We start from the raw sequence: 12,831 nt of genomic DNA on the forward strand, positions 1-12,831 counted from the left end.
GGTGCCCTCCTCGTCCTTGACATCTTACCCTCTTCTTCCCTTTCATCTTTGTCCTTGTCGTTCTCTTTTTCATCACACTTTTTTCCTCCTCCTCGTCTTCATTTCTCTCCACATTCTCGTGTTTTTTTCTTTTTGGCTTCATTTAACATTCCGCTGCTCGCTATTCATATTCTTTTATTTAAATTCCTCCCTTTCTTCCCCCTCCTCCTCCTCCTTCTCCTACTTTCCTCCTTCTCCTCCTCCTCCTTCTCCTCCTTTCCTCCTCTTTTTCCTCCTTTTTCTAAGCCATTACATTCTACCCCTCTCTTTTCCCAGTCATTGCTTCCTCCTCCTCCTCCTCCTTCTCCTCCTCCTCCCTCCTCCTCCTCCTTCCTTTCCTCCTCCCCCTCCTCCTACTCCTACTCTTCCTACTCCTCCTTTTTCTTTTTCCTCTCTTCTTCTTCTTCTTCTTCTTCTTCTTCTTCTTCTTCTTCTTCTTCTTCTTCTCTGTTTCTTCTTCTTCTTCTTCTTCTTCTTCTTTTTCTTCTTTTCTTCTTCTTCTTCCTCCTCCTCCTCCTCCTCTTCCTCCTCCTCTTCATAGCCACTCCTCGTCCTTGTGCATGTTCTAGTAATCTACTCCATCCTCTTTTTCTCCTCCTCCTCCTCTTCTTCCTTCTCCTACTTCGCCTCTTCTTCCTCCTCCTCATCATCATCACCGTCATCATCATCTTCATCCTCATTCTCGTCCTTCGCGTGGTGATGAGATTACGTGTGTGGCCTCGAGGGGGCGGGCGAGTCGCGGGAAACAAATTATAATTCACGGTAAAGTTTTGCCTTATTAGCGCTAACTCGTGGGTCGTGAGCAGTCCACAGCACTCTAGGGGAGCGGCGCGCCCCTTACCACGCCCCGGGGAGGGAGTGGGAGGGAGGGAAGGTGGGGGAGTGGGGGAAGGTTAGAGTCTGGTGATCCTAGAGTGTGTATAAAGTGTAAGTGGAAAACAAGAGAGAGAGAGAGAGAGAGAGAGAGAGAGAGAGAGAGAGAGAGAGAGAGAGAGAGAGAGAGAATATCCAAGGGCAAAACACTTCATTCCCTTCATGTACATTCTTTTTTAAGGCTTAGACGGCGTAGTGACGTGACTGGAACTATTAAATATGATACTTGGATCAACGAAAGGAATGCTGATGTTGTACTTTCGTATTCTGAAAGTAAAATGTTTAGACCCACAACAAGAATTCTGGTTTCAGGAGATTCTCAGAGACTGTCTTTCAAATAAGGTTCTGTACGAATTGAACAAATGAAGCAGTTGTTAGTTTAAGCAAGCATGACAGTTTTTTATATGTATGTTTTGTAGACACATGAACGTGGTAGACAGGTGATGGAAAAGTGGTTCGAAGCGATTGTCATGTGTATAAAAACTACTCTTTATTCTACTTTAGGAGCAACGAATAGCGGGCTTTTTTTTTATTATTGTTTCCTTTTTTTGTGCCCTTGACCTGTCTCCTTTGTTGTAAAAAAATAGACTTGAATTTTTTGTGTATCCTTGTGAATAATGCCGGAAGAAAGGATGGAGAGTAGTGGGAGAGGAAAGGGATGTGCATAGAAGGGGTGGACAGGTAGTAGATAACTGGTTCTAAGTAACTGTCATGTGTAGGAAAACTGGCCTATATCTTTTCCTATCTTTGTGAGTAATGGCAGGAGGAAGGAAGGAAGGAAGGAGGGTAGTCAGAGAGGAAACGGCAGGGACGCACCTTAAATTATATAAATTCTGAAAGGAAGGAAAGAGAGGGAGGTTGAGAGGGAGCGAGAAAGCCAAGAGAGTAAAAGAGAGGAGCAAGGAGAAGAAAGCAAGAAGTTATTGATTTGAAAACGTGCGTGGAGAGGGAAAAAAAAACGTTAGGGAGGGTGAAGGGAGAGGAAGGAAAGCGGTGACCGTTGAGAACCTAAGAGGAAAGGGAGGAAGGAAGACAGGGAGAGGGAAGAAAATAGACGGGGGAAAAGTGAGGGAGCGGTGACCTAAGATAAAACAAGGAGGGAGAAATAAGGAAGGAAAAGGAGGAAGGAAAGACAAGAAGAAAGAAACTGATATTTAAAGGCACCAAAAGCAGGGAACAGGGAAGAGGAAAGGCAGAAGTGGTACCGTAATGTGGGGAGAAAAGATAAGTTAAAAAAAAGAGGAAGGGGGAGAAAGAGAATAGGGAGGAAGGAAAGGCAAAATAGATAATGATGAGGAAAGACTCTGACACGTATTTAGAGTAACCCAAAACAATGCAAGGAAAGAAGAGGAAAGAGAGAGTAGTCCTGTTATGTGGAGACAGGATAAGTGGGGAAAAAGAAGAGGGAGTAGATTAAAAAAGGAAAGGAAAGAAAGGAAAGTCAAAAGAGATATTAAAGAAGAAAAGACACTGACTCGAAGAGGATCCAAAAGCGGAGAACAGAGAAGAGGAGAAAAGATAAAAAAAGAGAAGTGATGTTGTATTGCGGAGGAGGAGGAGGAGGAGGAGGAGGAGGAGGACGAGGAGGGTAGTACGAAAAAAAGAGAATGGAGATTAGAACACGCACAGGAACGAGGAGTGGGTATTTAGAGGAGGAGAAGAAGAAGAAGAAGAAGAAGAAGAAGAAAAAGAAAAAGAATAATAATAATAATGATAATAATAATAATAATAATAATAATAAGAAGAAGAAGAAAAAGACGAAGAAGAAGAAGAAGAAGAAGAAGAAGAAGAAGAAGAAGAAGAAGAAGAAGAAGAAGAAGAAGAAGAAGAAGAAGAAGAAGAAGAAGAAGAAGAAGAAGAAAAAGACGAAGAAGAAGAAGAAGAAGAAGAAGAAGAAGAAGAAGAAGAAGAAGTGAAAATATAAAAAAAAAGGAATGTTGAGGAGTAAAGAAATTGCAGGCGAATGAAATAAAGGAAAAGAAAAAAAAGTCGAAATCAAGGCAGAAAAGAGAAAAATGAAGGATGAAATATAATGTAAATAAATGATGAGTAAAGAGAATGAAGATGAATGAAATAAAGAAAAGAAAAAAAGTCGAAATTAAGGCAGAAAAGAGAAAAATGAACGATGAAAAATAATATAAATGAATGATGAGTAAAGAAAACGTAGATGAATGAAATAAAGAAAAGGAAAGAAAAGTCGAAAATAGAGTTGAGAGATAAGGGAAGAAAGTGATGTTACAGGACGGAAGGAGCGTTGAGGAGGCAGAGAGGTAACGTTGAAGGGCGCTTTTTGATGCTCGTCTTAGGGTCTGTGTGGCCTGAAAATCTGTGTAACTTTATGGATCTCTCTCTCTCTCTCTCTCTCTCTCTCTCTCTCTCTCTCTCTCTCTTTTTATCTCCCTTTCTGCTTTCCTTTCTCCACCTTCCCTCCATTATTTCTTTTTCCTTTCTCTCTCTCTCTCTCTCTCTCTCTCTCTCTCTCTCTCTCTCTCTCTCTCTCTCTCTCATTAACTACTTGGTCTATTCCCCTTTCTTACTTTATTTCACCCTCCTCCTCCTCCCTTTATCCTTCTCCATCTCAATTCCTGTCTTTCTCTTCTTTCCTGATATTCTTGGTTCTTTCCTTCCTCTCATCGTTTTCAATTCTGACCTCTTGTTTTTTTAATTTTTTTATTCCTCTTTATTCATCTCTTCTTCTTTCAGTTTTCCGCTCCTCTCCTTATACCTTCTGTTCTGCCTTCTCCCATTCTCCCTCTTATTTTTTCTTGCTATTCCTTTTTATCCACCTCTTTCGCTTTTAAGTTTTCCGATTCTCTCCTCTTTCCTTTTTTATGTTCGTCCTTCTCCCCTTTCTCTCATTTTTTTCACTTCTGTTCTTTTATTTTCCAGTTAATTTTTCTTTATCCTCCTCTTTCACTTTCCGTTTCCCGATTTTTTTTTTCACCTCTTCCTCTTTTTCAGATTTCCTATTTTTCCTCTTTCCCTCTCTTCTGTTTTTCCTTCTCCAGTTCTTCCACTGACTCATATTTTTAACTTTTGTCTTTTTCCCTTTAATCCTCTTCCTCTTTTAATTTTACGATTTTCTTCTATTTCCTTCTTCTCTGTTTTTTCTTCTCCACCTCTTCCTCTTTCAGATTTCCTATTTCTCCTCTTTCCCTCTCTTGTTCTTCCTTCTCTAATTCTTCCACTGACTCATATTTTTATCTTTTATCTTCTTCCCTTTAATCAGGTTCCTCTTTATTCACCTCTTCCTCTTTCAGTTTTCCTCTTTCTCCTCTTTCATTCTCTTCTGTTCTTCCTTTTCCAATTCTTCCACTGACTGATATTTTTAACTTTTGTCTTCTTCCCTTTAATCATGTTCCTCTTTATTCATCTCCTCCTCTTTCAGTTTTCCAATTCTCTCCTCTTACCTTCTCTTCTGTTTTTTTTTTATCCTCCGCTTCCTCTCATTTTTTTATATCTACCGAATTGCTTTTCGTTGTATTCCTCTTTCTCCACCCCTTCCTCTTTTAGTTTTCCCTTTTTCTCTTCATTCCTTCTCTTCTATTTCTTCTCTCCTTTCTCCTCCTGTCTGTCTGTTTTCACGTCTGTTATCTTTTTTTTATTATTCTATTCCTCTTTATCAACCCCTTCTTCTCTCAGCTTTCCTCTCCTCTCCTCTTCCCTTCTTTTCTTTTTTCTTCCTTCCCCCTCCTTCTCTCTCTCTCTCTCTCTCTCTCTCTCTCTCTCTCTCTCTCTCTCTCTCTCTCTCTCTCTCTCTCTCTCTCTCTCTCTCTCTCTCTCTCTCTCTCTCTCTCTCTCTCTCTCTCTCTCTCTCTCTCTCTCTCTCTCTCTCTCTCTCTCTCTCTCTCTCTCTCTCTCTCTCTCTCTCAAAGCTCAATCATCAGTGACTGAAAATAAAGTAAAGGTGCCCAATTTCAAAAGAGCTAACTTCGTAGAAATCAAAACTAACAGAAATACAACTATCAGATGACGGCAACGTAGAGGAAGCCTGAAAATCACTTACTCACTCAGCAGAACACATTCGTCCCCTTGTGCGAGAAGCGAATTAACACTAATAAAAGCCCACCGTGGTTTAATAGCGAAATTAAACAATCAGTCAATGAGAGAAAATTGTTTTACAGGTTAAAGAAAGAACAAAGCACGCAGAACATTAGACTTTATAATGATGCCAGGCGACGAGTAAAAGACTAGTAGGTCAGGCAAAGCGTAGATATGAAGAAAATATTGCAGCCAACTGTACAAATAACCCGAAATCTTTCTTCAGTTACATAAACAACAGAAAGGCGATCAAAAGTGGTATTGGACCTTTAACAAACAGCGACGGTGCACTAGTGACTGACAGCCAACACATTGCAAACCTCTTAAACAATTACTTTTCCTCGGTGTTTAATACTAACAGTCTTCCTCTCGCTACCACCAACACCAGTACTATTGTAAATCTCGAGCATGCATTGCCTAATTTTGAAATAACAACCGATGAAGTCCTTAAAGCTCTCCATTCACTTAAAACAAATAAAAGTCCTGGACCTGACAAAGTATATCCAACTCTGCTGAAAGAAACGAAGAGCGAAATACTCTCCTCCCTCACAACCGTATTCAATATGTCCTTGCGACAAGGCATCGTCCCTTCAGATTGGAAAAAGGCTAACGTGACACCGATTTTCAAGAAAGGAGACAAAAAAGTACCAGGTAATTACAGGCCCATTAGTCTAACTTCGGTTGTAGGTAAGCTACTTGAGGGCATAATTAGAGACAAAATCGTGAGTTACCTTGAAAGCCACTCATTGATTGGGGACTCACAACATGGCTTCCGAAACAAAAGATCCTGCCTGTCAAACCTATTAACCTTTTGTAACGACCTCTTCACTGTTTATGACGTAACCAAATCACTGGACGTAGTCTATCTTGATTTCCAGAAAGCGTTTGATAAAGTCCCGCATCATAAATTACTTTACAAATTAAAGCAAATAGGTATTGACGGTCAAGTAAACCAATGGATCGCGAATTGGTTGAGCAACAGACAACAAAGAGTAGTGATTGACGGATTTAACTCAGAGTGGGCGCCTGTCACTAGTGGCGTCCCTCAGGGCTCGGTCCTTGGCCCAGTGCTCTTCATTATTTACATCAACGACGTGGATGTTGGACTCAATAACCGCATTAGTAAATTTGCAGACGACACAAAGATTGGTAACTCGGTTCTCACTGACGAAGACAGGCAAAGCCTCCAAGAGGATTTGCACAAAATTTCAACTTGGTCGGATAGATGGAGATGCCTTTAACGTAGACAAGTGCCAGGTCCTTCAAGTTGGAACGAAATAAGAAGTTCGAATACGAAATGCGGCGTTTAACTCAAAAGCGTTCACTGTGTCACATACTTTGGGTTCAAAATCGCGTCAAACCTCAAATTCTCACAGCAATGCATCGATGCAGCAAATAAAGCGAACAGAATGTTGGGCTTCATTAAAAGAAACTTTGTATTCAAGAATAAAGATGTAATACTCCCGCTCTACAACAGTTTAGTCAGACCCTCTTGGAATATGCGGTACAGTTTTGGTCCCCCACCATGCAAAGGATATTGCTAAATTAGGTGTTCAGCGTCGGGCAACGAAATGATCCCTTCCTTGCGCAACAAATCCTACGAAGAAAGGCTTACCCTTAACATGTTCTCTCTTGAGAAACGTCGCCTCCGAGGAAAATTGATCGAATGTTTTAAAATACTTAATGGTTTCACGAATGTAGACAGATCAACATTGTTTATGATCGATGACAGTCTGCACGAGGAACAATGGCGTAAAACTCAGATGCAGACAAGTAAATTCAGACTGCACAAAATTTTCTTCACCAACGTTGTAGTGCAGAGAATGGAATAAGCTTCCACCATCAGTGGTCAGTGTAACACGATTGACTCCTTCAAAATAAGCTCGACCGTCACTTCCTTCAACAATATCAACTAGAAGTGCAACGTTTTGGAGTCTTCTGATTAATGTAAAATCACTTAGGGTTTAGACAGACCACCAAGTCTGGACCATGGGGTCTGTAAATCTCTCTCTCTCTCTCTCTCTCTCTCTCTCTCTCTCTCTCTCTCTCTCTCTCTCTCTCTCTCTCTCTCTCTCTCTCTCTCTCTCTCTCTCTCTCTCTCTCTCTCTCTCTCTCTCTCTCTCTCTCTCTCTCTCTCTCTCTCTCTCAACTTTTACTTATGTCTGTCATTCTCTCCATTTCTTCCCTTTTCAGTTTTCCTCTTCCCTCTTCTTACCTTCTCTTCTGTTCTTCCTTTTCCCCTTCTTTCCTTTTTTTCCTCTTTCCTTCTCTTGAGTTCTTCCTTTTCCCCACCTCTTCCTCTTACATTTTAACTTTGTTCTCTTATCCTCCTTTTTGTTACTCTTTATTTTCCTCTTCTATCAGTTTTCCCTTTCTCTGTTTTTTATCCACTTCTTCGTCTTTGAAATTTCCCCTATCATCCACTTCCCCTTCATTATCTCCCTCCTCAACTCTTCCTCTTCCTCTTTCAGTTTTCCCTTTCTTTCTTAGCTTTTCTTTTCATTTTCCTTCTCCACCTCTTCCTCTTCCAGTTTCCCCTTTTTTTCCTCTTAGCTTTTCTTCTTATTTTCCTTCTCCTCCTCTTCCTCTTTCAGTTTTCCATTTCTGTCCAGTAATTGCTTCCATCCACTCCATGATCATCAATCCTTCTCGCTCTCTCCTTTTGCTGCTTTTCCTGTTCCCTTTTTCTCCATTTTTTCCGCTTTTCATTTTCCACTCCTGCTCTTCTTTTCCTCCTTTTTGCTCCACGATACTTCATCTCTCTTTTCCTCTTTCTGCTTTCCGTCTTGTCTCTTCCATCATTTTTATCGTCGTTATTCCTACTCCTTCCTCCTTTTCCTCTTCCATAAACCGTCCTGCTTCCCCTGCTCTCCTGCTCCTCTTCCTCCTCCTCACTCTTCCACATTCTCCTCCTTCATCACCCACTTCCCTCTGTAACTTTTCTCTTTCCACATTCTATTCCGTTTTCCATTCTTGCATTCCTCTGTAGTTTATCTCTTCCTCCTTCCTCCTCCTCCTCCTCCTCCTCCCTCTCCTGCTCTTCCTCCTCCTCCTCCTCCTCCCTCTCCTGCTCTTCCTCCTTCTCCTCCTCCCTCCCAGTCTTCCACTCCCTCTATATTTTTCTTCTGCTCTTCCGTTTCCGCTCTCTGTAGGTTTCCTCCAAGACTTCTTCCCCTTTCTTCCTTCTCTCCCCTCTCTCCTCTTCTCTCTCCTCTTTTAATCTTTCCCCTCTCCCCGCCCCTTTCCTCTTTCTCCTCTCCTCTCTGGGATGCCCACAGCCCCAGTGATGTTAAATACCTGGACTTTCAGAAAGCCTTCGACAAGGTACCGCACGAGCGACTCCTTAAGAAACTGCACTCGGCGGGCATTGGAGCCAATCTGATCGCGTGGATAAGAGATTGGCTCACCGACAGAAAACAACGAGTACTACTCAACGGACAGCCTTCCGATTGGCTTCCAGTCACTAGTGGAGTGCCTCAAGGGTCAGTGCTGGGACCCATTCTCATCATCATATATATCAACGACCTCGAAGCAGGACTGAAATCCACAATATCGAAATTTGCTGATGACACTAAGGTGGGGGGAAAGGGCCTCACAAAGACCGACTGCGAAATCATTCAGAAAGACCTCAATCACGTTATCGAATGGTCGGAAAAATGGCAAGTGTCCTTTAATGTTGACAAATGCAACGTCATGCACATTGGGTCCAGAAATAGTAACCACACATACATCATGAATGGGAGACCTCTGCAAGCGATGCAGGAGGAAAAGGATCTTGGAGTCACTATCAGCAGTGACCTGAAACACGCGAATCACTGTAAAAAAGCATACAACAAAGCCAACACTATGCTCGGGTTCATAGCGAGGAACTTCGAGTGTAAAACGCCAGACGTGATGCTATCCTTGTATAATTCCATGGTAAGACCGCACCTCGAGTATGCAGTACAGTTCTGGTCTCCTAATTACAGAAAGGACATTGATTTACTGGAAAGGATTCAGCGACGCGCCACGAAAATGATACCAACCTTAAGGGCTCAACCGTACGAGGAACGACTCAAGCGACTCAATCTCTTTACATTAGAGAAAAGACGCCTACGAGGAGATATGATTCAAGTCTTCAAGTATCTGAAAAAATTCAATAACGTCGATTACTCCAAATTCTTTGAATTGCAAACCAACCTAAGAACTAGAAATAACGGTTTACCCATTCAGTCTAGTCGATGTAACACAGACATCGGAAGGAGTTTCTTTTCAAACCGAGTCATCCGTCACTGGAACAATCTTCCTTCAGAAGTAGTAAATGCGAATACTATCAACTCCTTCAAATATAGAATCGACCGTCACTTCGCTGCGTCGGGAGTAAACTGAATATTGAGTTGCTTTCATCTGCTCCTCAATGTCGAGGTGCTTTCATCTGCTCCTCAATGTCGAGGTGCTTTCATCTGCTCCTCAATGTCGAGGTGCTTTCATCTGCTCCTCAATGTCGAGTGCTTTCATCTGCTCCCCCAGGCTTCCAGGCTGTCGATTAAATCACCAAAGCGGGCAACCTCGTAATGAGCCAATAGGCTTTCTGTTGCCTGCGTTTCCATGTTTCCATGTTTCCATGTTTCCCGCTCGCCTATCCCTTTTCCTCTCTCTTCTTTCCCCTCTCCCTTCCCCCTCCTCCTTTCCCTCTCTCCTCTCCCATCTCGCCTTCCCTTCTTCTCCCCTGTCGCCACCATAGTTGTAAAGGTGTTTTATTGCTCAGGTAATTCTCTGAAGTTACCGAGCAGGGAGTTGAAGCCTTCTGTCTGTATGTGTGTGTGTGTGTGTGTGTGTGTGTGTGTGTGTGTGTGTGTGTGTGTGTGTGTGTGTGTGTTTCTCTGTCTACCTTTATCTGTCTGCTTCTGTCTTTTTTTCTGCAGCAAAGGAGGAAGCTCAAAGGCAAGAAAAAAAGATACAGAAAAAAGTCCGCTTTGTCGTTACTCCCCCCCCCAAAAAAAAGGTAGAAAACTTCCAATTAAAAATTCAGAGTTGGCTGGAGACGTGTGTTGATATTCCTTTCGTGAAGGAAGTCACGTCGTACGCAGGAGGAAATACAGACAAAAGAAGGCTGTTCCAGAGTATACCAGTGAAAGGGATGAAAGAATGAAGATGCTGGTTAACTCTTGCATAAGGGATTTGAATAGTATAGGGTTGAGCTAAAGTAGGTCATGTGCAGCGGACCCACGGCAGGGGATTTGGATAGAGAGATCTGGATATGAAGGCATGCAGTTAGCAACTTCATAAAGGCAGTCGACATGAAAATATCGATAGAAAATAGAAAGAGATTCAACATTGTGGCGGAGTTTAAGAGGTAGAAGACTGTCAATAAGAAGAGGAAAGTTGATGAGACGAAGAGCCTTAGACTCTTATCTGTCCAAAAGGGCTGTGTGTGTGTGTGTGTGTGTGTGTGTGTGTGTGTGTGTGTGTGTGTGTGTGTGTGTGGAGCCCCCACACACATGAGATGCATACTCCATACGAGGGCAGACAAGCACCTTGCATATGGATAGCATCTTGGAAGGGGAAAAGAACTGTGGAGACAATACAGAATGAAGAAGCTGACTTAGCAAGAGAAGAGATATGAAGTATCCAGTTCAGATTACGAGATGACAAAAGACCAAATATTAAATCTTGAAAACGGGACAGCTGTGTGCATGTGTCTGTCTGTTGTCTGTCGTGTGTCTGTCTTTCCGTTTGCATTTGCCTATCTTTGTGTGTGTGTGTCTGTCTGTCTGCCTGTCGACTTGTCTGTCTGTGCCTGTCTCTAAGTGTCACTCTCCTTGCATATTTTCACACTCCCGTAATCTCTCTCTCTCTCTCTCTCTCTCTCTCTCTCTCTCTCTCTCTCGTTTGTTATCTTATTATGATTTTTCTTTCCCATTCCCTCTCACCTGACGCTGTTGTTGTCTCTTACAGGTACGTGGTGCGCTGGCTGGGAGGACTCAAAGGTAGTGTTTGGGTTACCTGCCGATTACTACCTGTTATTGTTATCTTGTGTTGTTGTTGTTACTGTTGTTATTGTCGTTATTAGAATTGTTTATGATGTTATGATAAGAAAACGGGTACAAGTATTTCTAATTATACTACTACTACTACTACTACTACTACTGCTGCTGCTGCCACAACTTTTACTATAACTATTGTTTCAACAACTTCGAGAACCACCATCACCACAACCACCACCTCCTCCACCAACTACTCCACCACCACCTCCACCAACTACTCCACCACCACTATCACCACCACCACCACCACCACCACCACTCACCTGAACTCTGCCTTAACGAACATAACAGGTCAGTCAACAGGTGTTACCCCTTCACCTGCACGATGGCTCAGTCAAGGCCCAGTCAGGTGTGTTTAATGTTGTTACGTCGGGTTAATGGCTGTTGCTGAGGCGCGCTGATGAAGGCTGGACTCTGCCACAGCTGTGCTGCTGGGAGTTGGGCGGTGTTGACGGGAGGCGTGCCGCGGTGAAGGGACATACAAGGCTGGGAGATATTATGGTGACTGAGAGTAAATAGTGGACGCGGACATGTCCAATTACGTGCAGGACGGATAACAGATGAACAGTTAAGTGGAGATGTGAAATTCGAAGCTTCTGCTGGAGGAAGCTGAGAACGTATACACCAAAGAGTCAAGAGCCATTGGTATACACTGCAATGGACAGTTTACAATGGACTAATAATGGCTGCTGCTGGATTGTAATGCTGTTGATGGTGCCCCTTCTTCTGCTGCTGTTGATGATGATGATGGGGTACTATGTGATCGGTGTATTTATTTCGTGGTGAAATGGTTAACACGCTTAGCAACGAATCGGCGGGCCTGTGTTCGATCCCGGTCAGGGCAGTCAGGGCGCAGCACCCCAGTTGTTCATCCTCACGTCCGGCCTGGTCGATGAATGGATGCCTGGGGAAGGTAAGCTGTGGCAAACCATACGTCACACTTGCCCTGTGTCCCGGGGTAATGGGTTCTTACCCACTAGCTTAAAGGGTTAGTATAACGGAGATGTGCGCTGACGCAACGAGCAGCCATAAAGTATTTCTATTCTGCTTTGGATATTGTGTGATGTGTTTGGAATGGGTTAGGTATGATAGGATGTGTTCACTAAAAGAGGCCTAGAGATATGCCAAGATGCGCTGAGTAAATGTTGATTCAGATGTGCAAGATCCCGTCAGGGTAAGTTAAAGTTCTACGAGGGTTTACAGGACTGTGAGGCGCCAAGTTTGTCAATCGTTTGCTTTTTTTTTTGCTTTTTTTTTTTTTTTTTTTTTTACAGGGCGCAAAGAAAAAAAAAAGCCCGCTTTTTCTGAAACCATATTTTTGGAGTGGCAGGGTACACAAAGTGGCGACTACCCATACGAAAGATGTTGATACTTGGTGAATGTACTAAAGAAGACGGCGATATGCTGTAGGACCTACAGCATATCGCACCTTCACCTACAGTGTAGGTGAAGATGCTCTAAGAGGTGCTAAAGAGTGCTAGGCGTCGCTTGGTACACGTTAGAAGATGCTAAGGGATGCTGAATGGTGCTGTATATCGCTGGGTGAGCGTCTGGAAGTGCTGAGTGCTGACGGAGGACGCGAGGTTAAGTAGCCCCTCTTTATTAGTCCTCTTGAAGCCCTCGGGAGCCCTACGTGTCCTGCGGCGCATGTATATCTGAAGGACACTCCACGCGCCGGGCGGAGGGAGGAGGAGGAGGAGGAGGAGGAGGAGGAGGAGGAGGAGGCAAAGGGTAAACGTGGGGAGAGGAAGAAAAAGAAAAGTTAGGTGCTGTAGAGAAGTTTACGGAGGAGGAGGAGGAGCAGAGGGAGGAGGAAAATAAGAAAAACTACGTAAATGATGACGATGATAGA

The 12,831-nt window shown here is 43.1% G+C and overlaps 1 protein-coding gene across 1 annotated transcript in view; it reads left to right on the forward strand.

Annotated features, from left to right (window-relative positions):
• LOC127006516 (blood vessel epicardial substance-A-like) overlaps nucleotides 1-12,189 on the forward strand; it is a 119,562-nt gene extending 107,373 nt beyond the window's left edge. Inside the window, exon 3 of the mRNA XM_050876468.1 lies at nucleotides 10,891-12,189. Within this exon, the coding sequence (XP_050732425.1) occupies nucleotides 10,891-10,926 (36 nt within the window). The 3' untranslated portion in view covers nucleotides 10,927-12,189. The remainder of the gene's footprint in view (nucleotides 1-10,890) is intronic.
• The last annotated feature ends 642 nt before the right edge of the window (nucleotides 12,190-12,831 follow it).

This window comes from Eriocheir sinensis, chromosome 33, assembly GCF_024679095.1.
Source record: "Eriocheir sinensis breed Jianghai 21 chromosome 33, ASM2467909v1, whole genome shotgun sequence".
NCBI lineage: Eukaryota > Metazoa > Arthropoda > Malacostraca > Decapoda > Varunidae > Eriocheir > Eriocheir sinensis.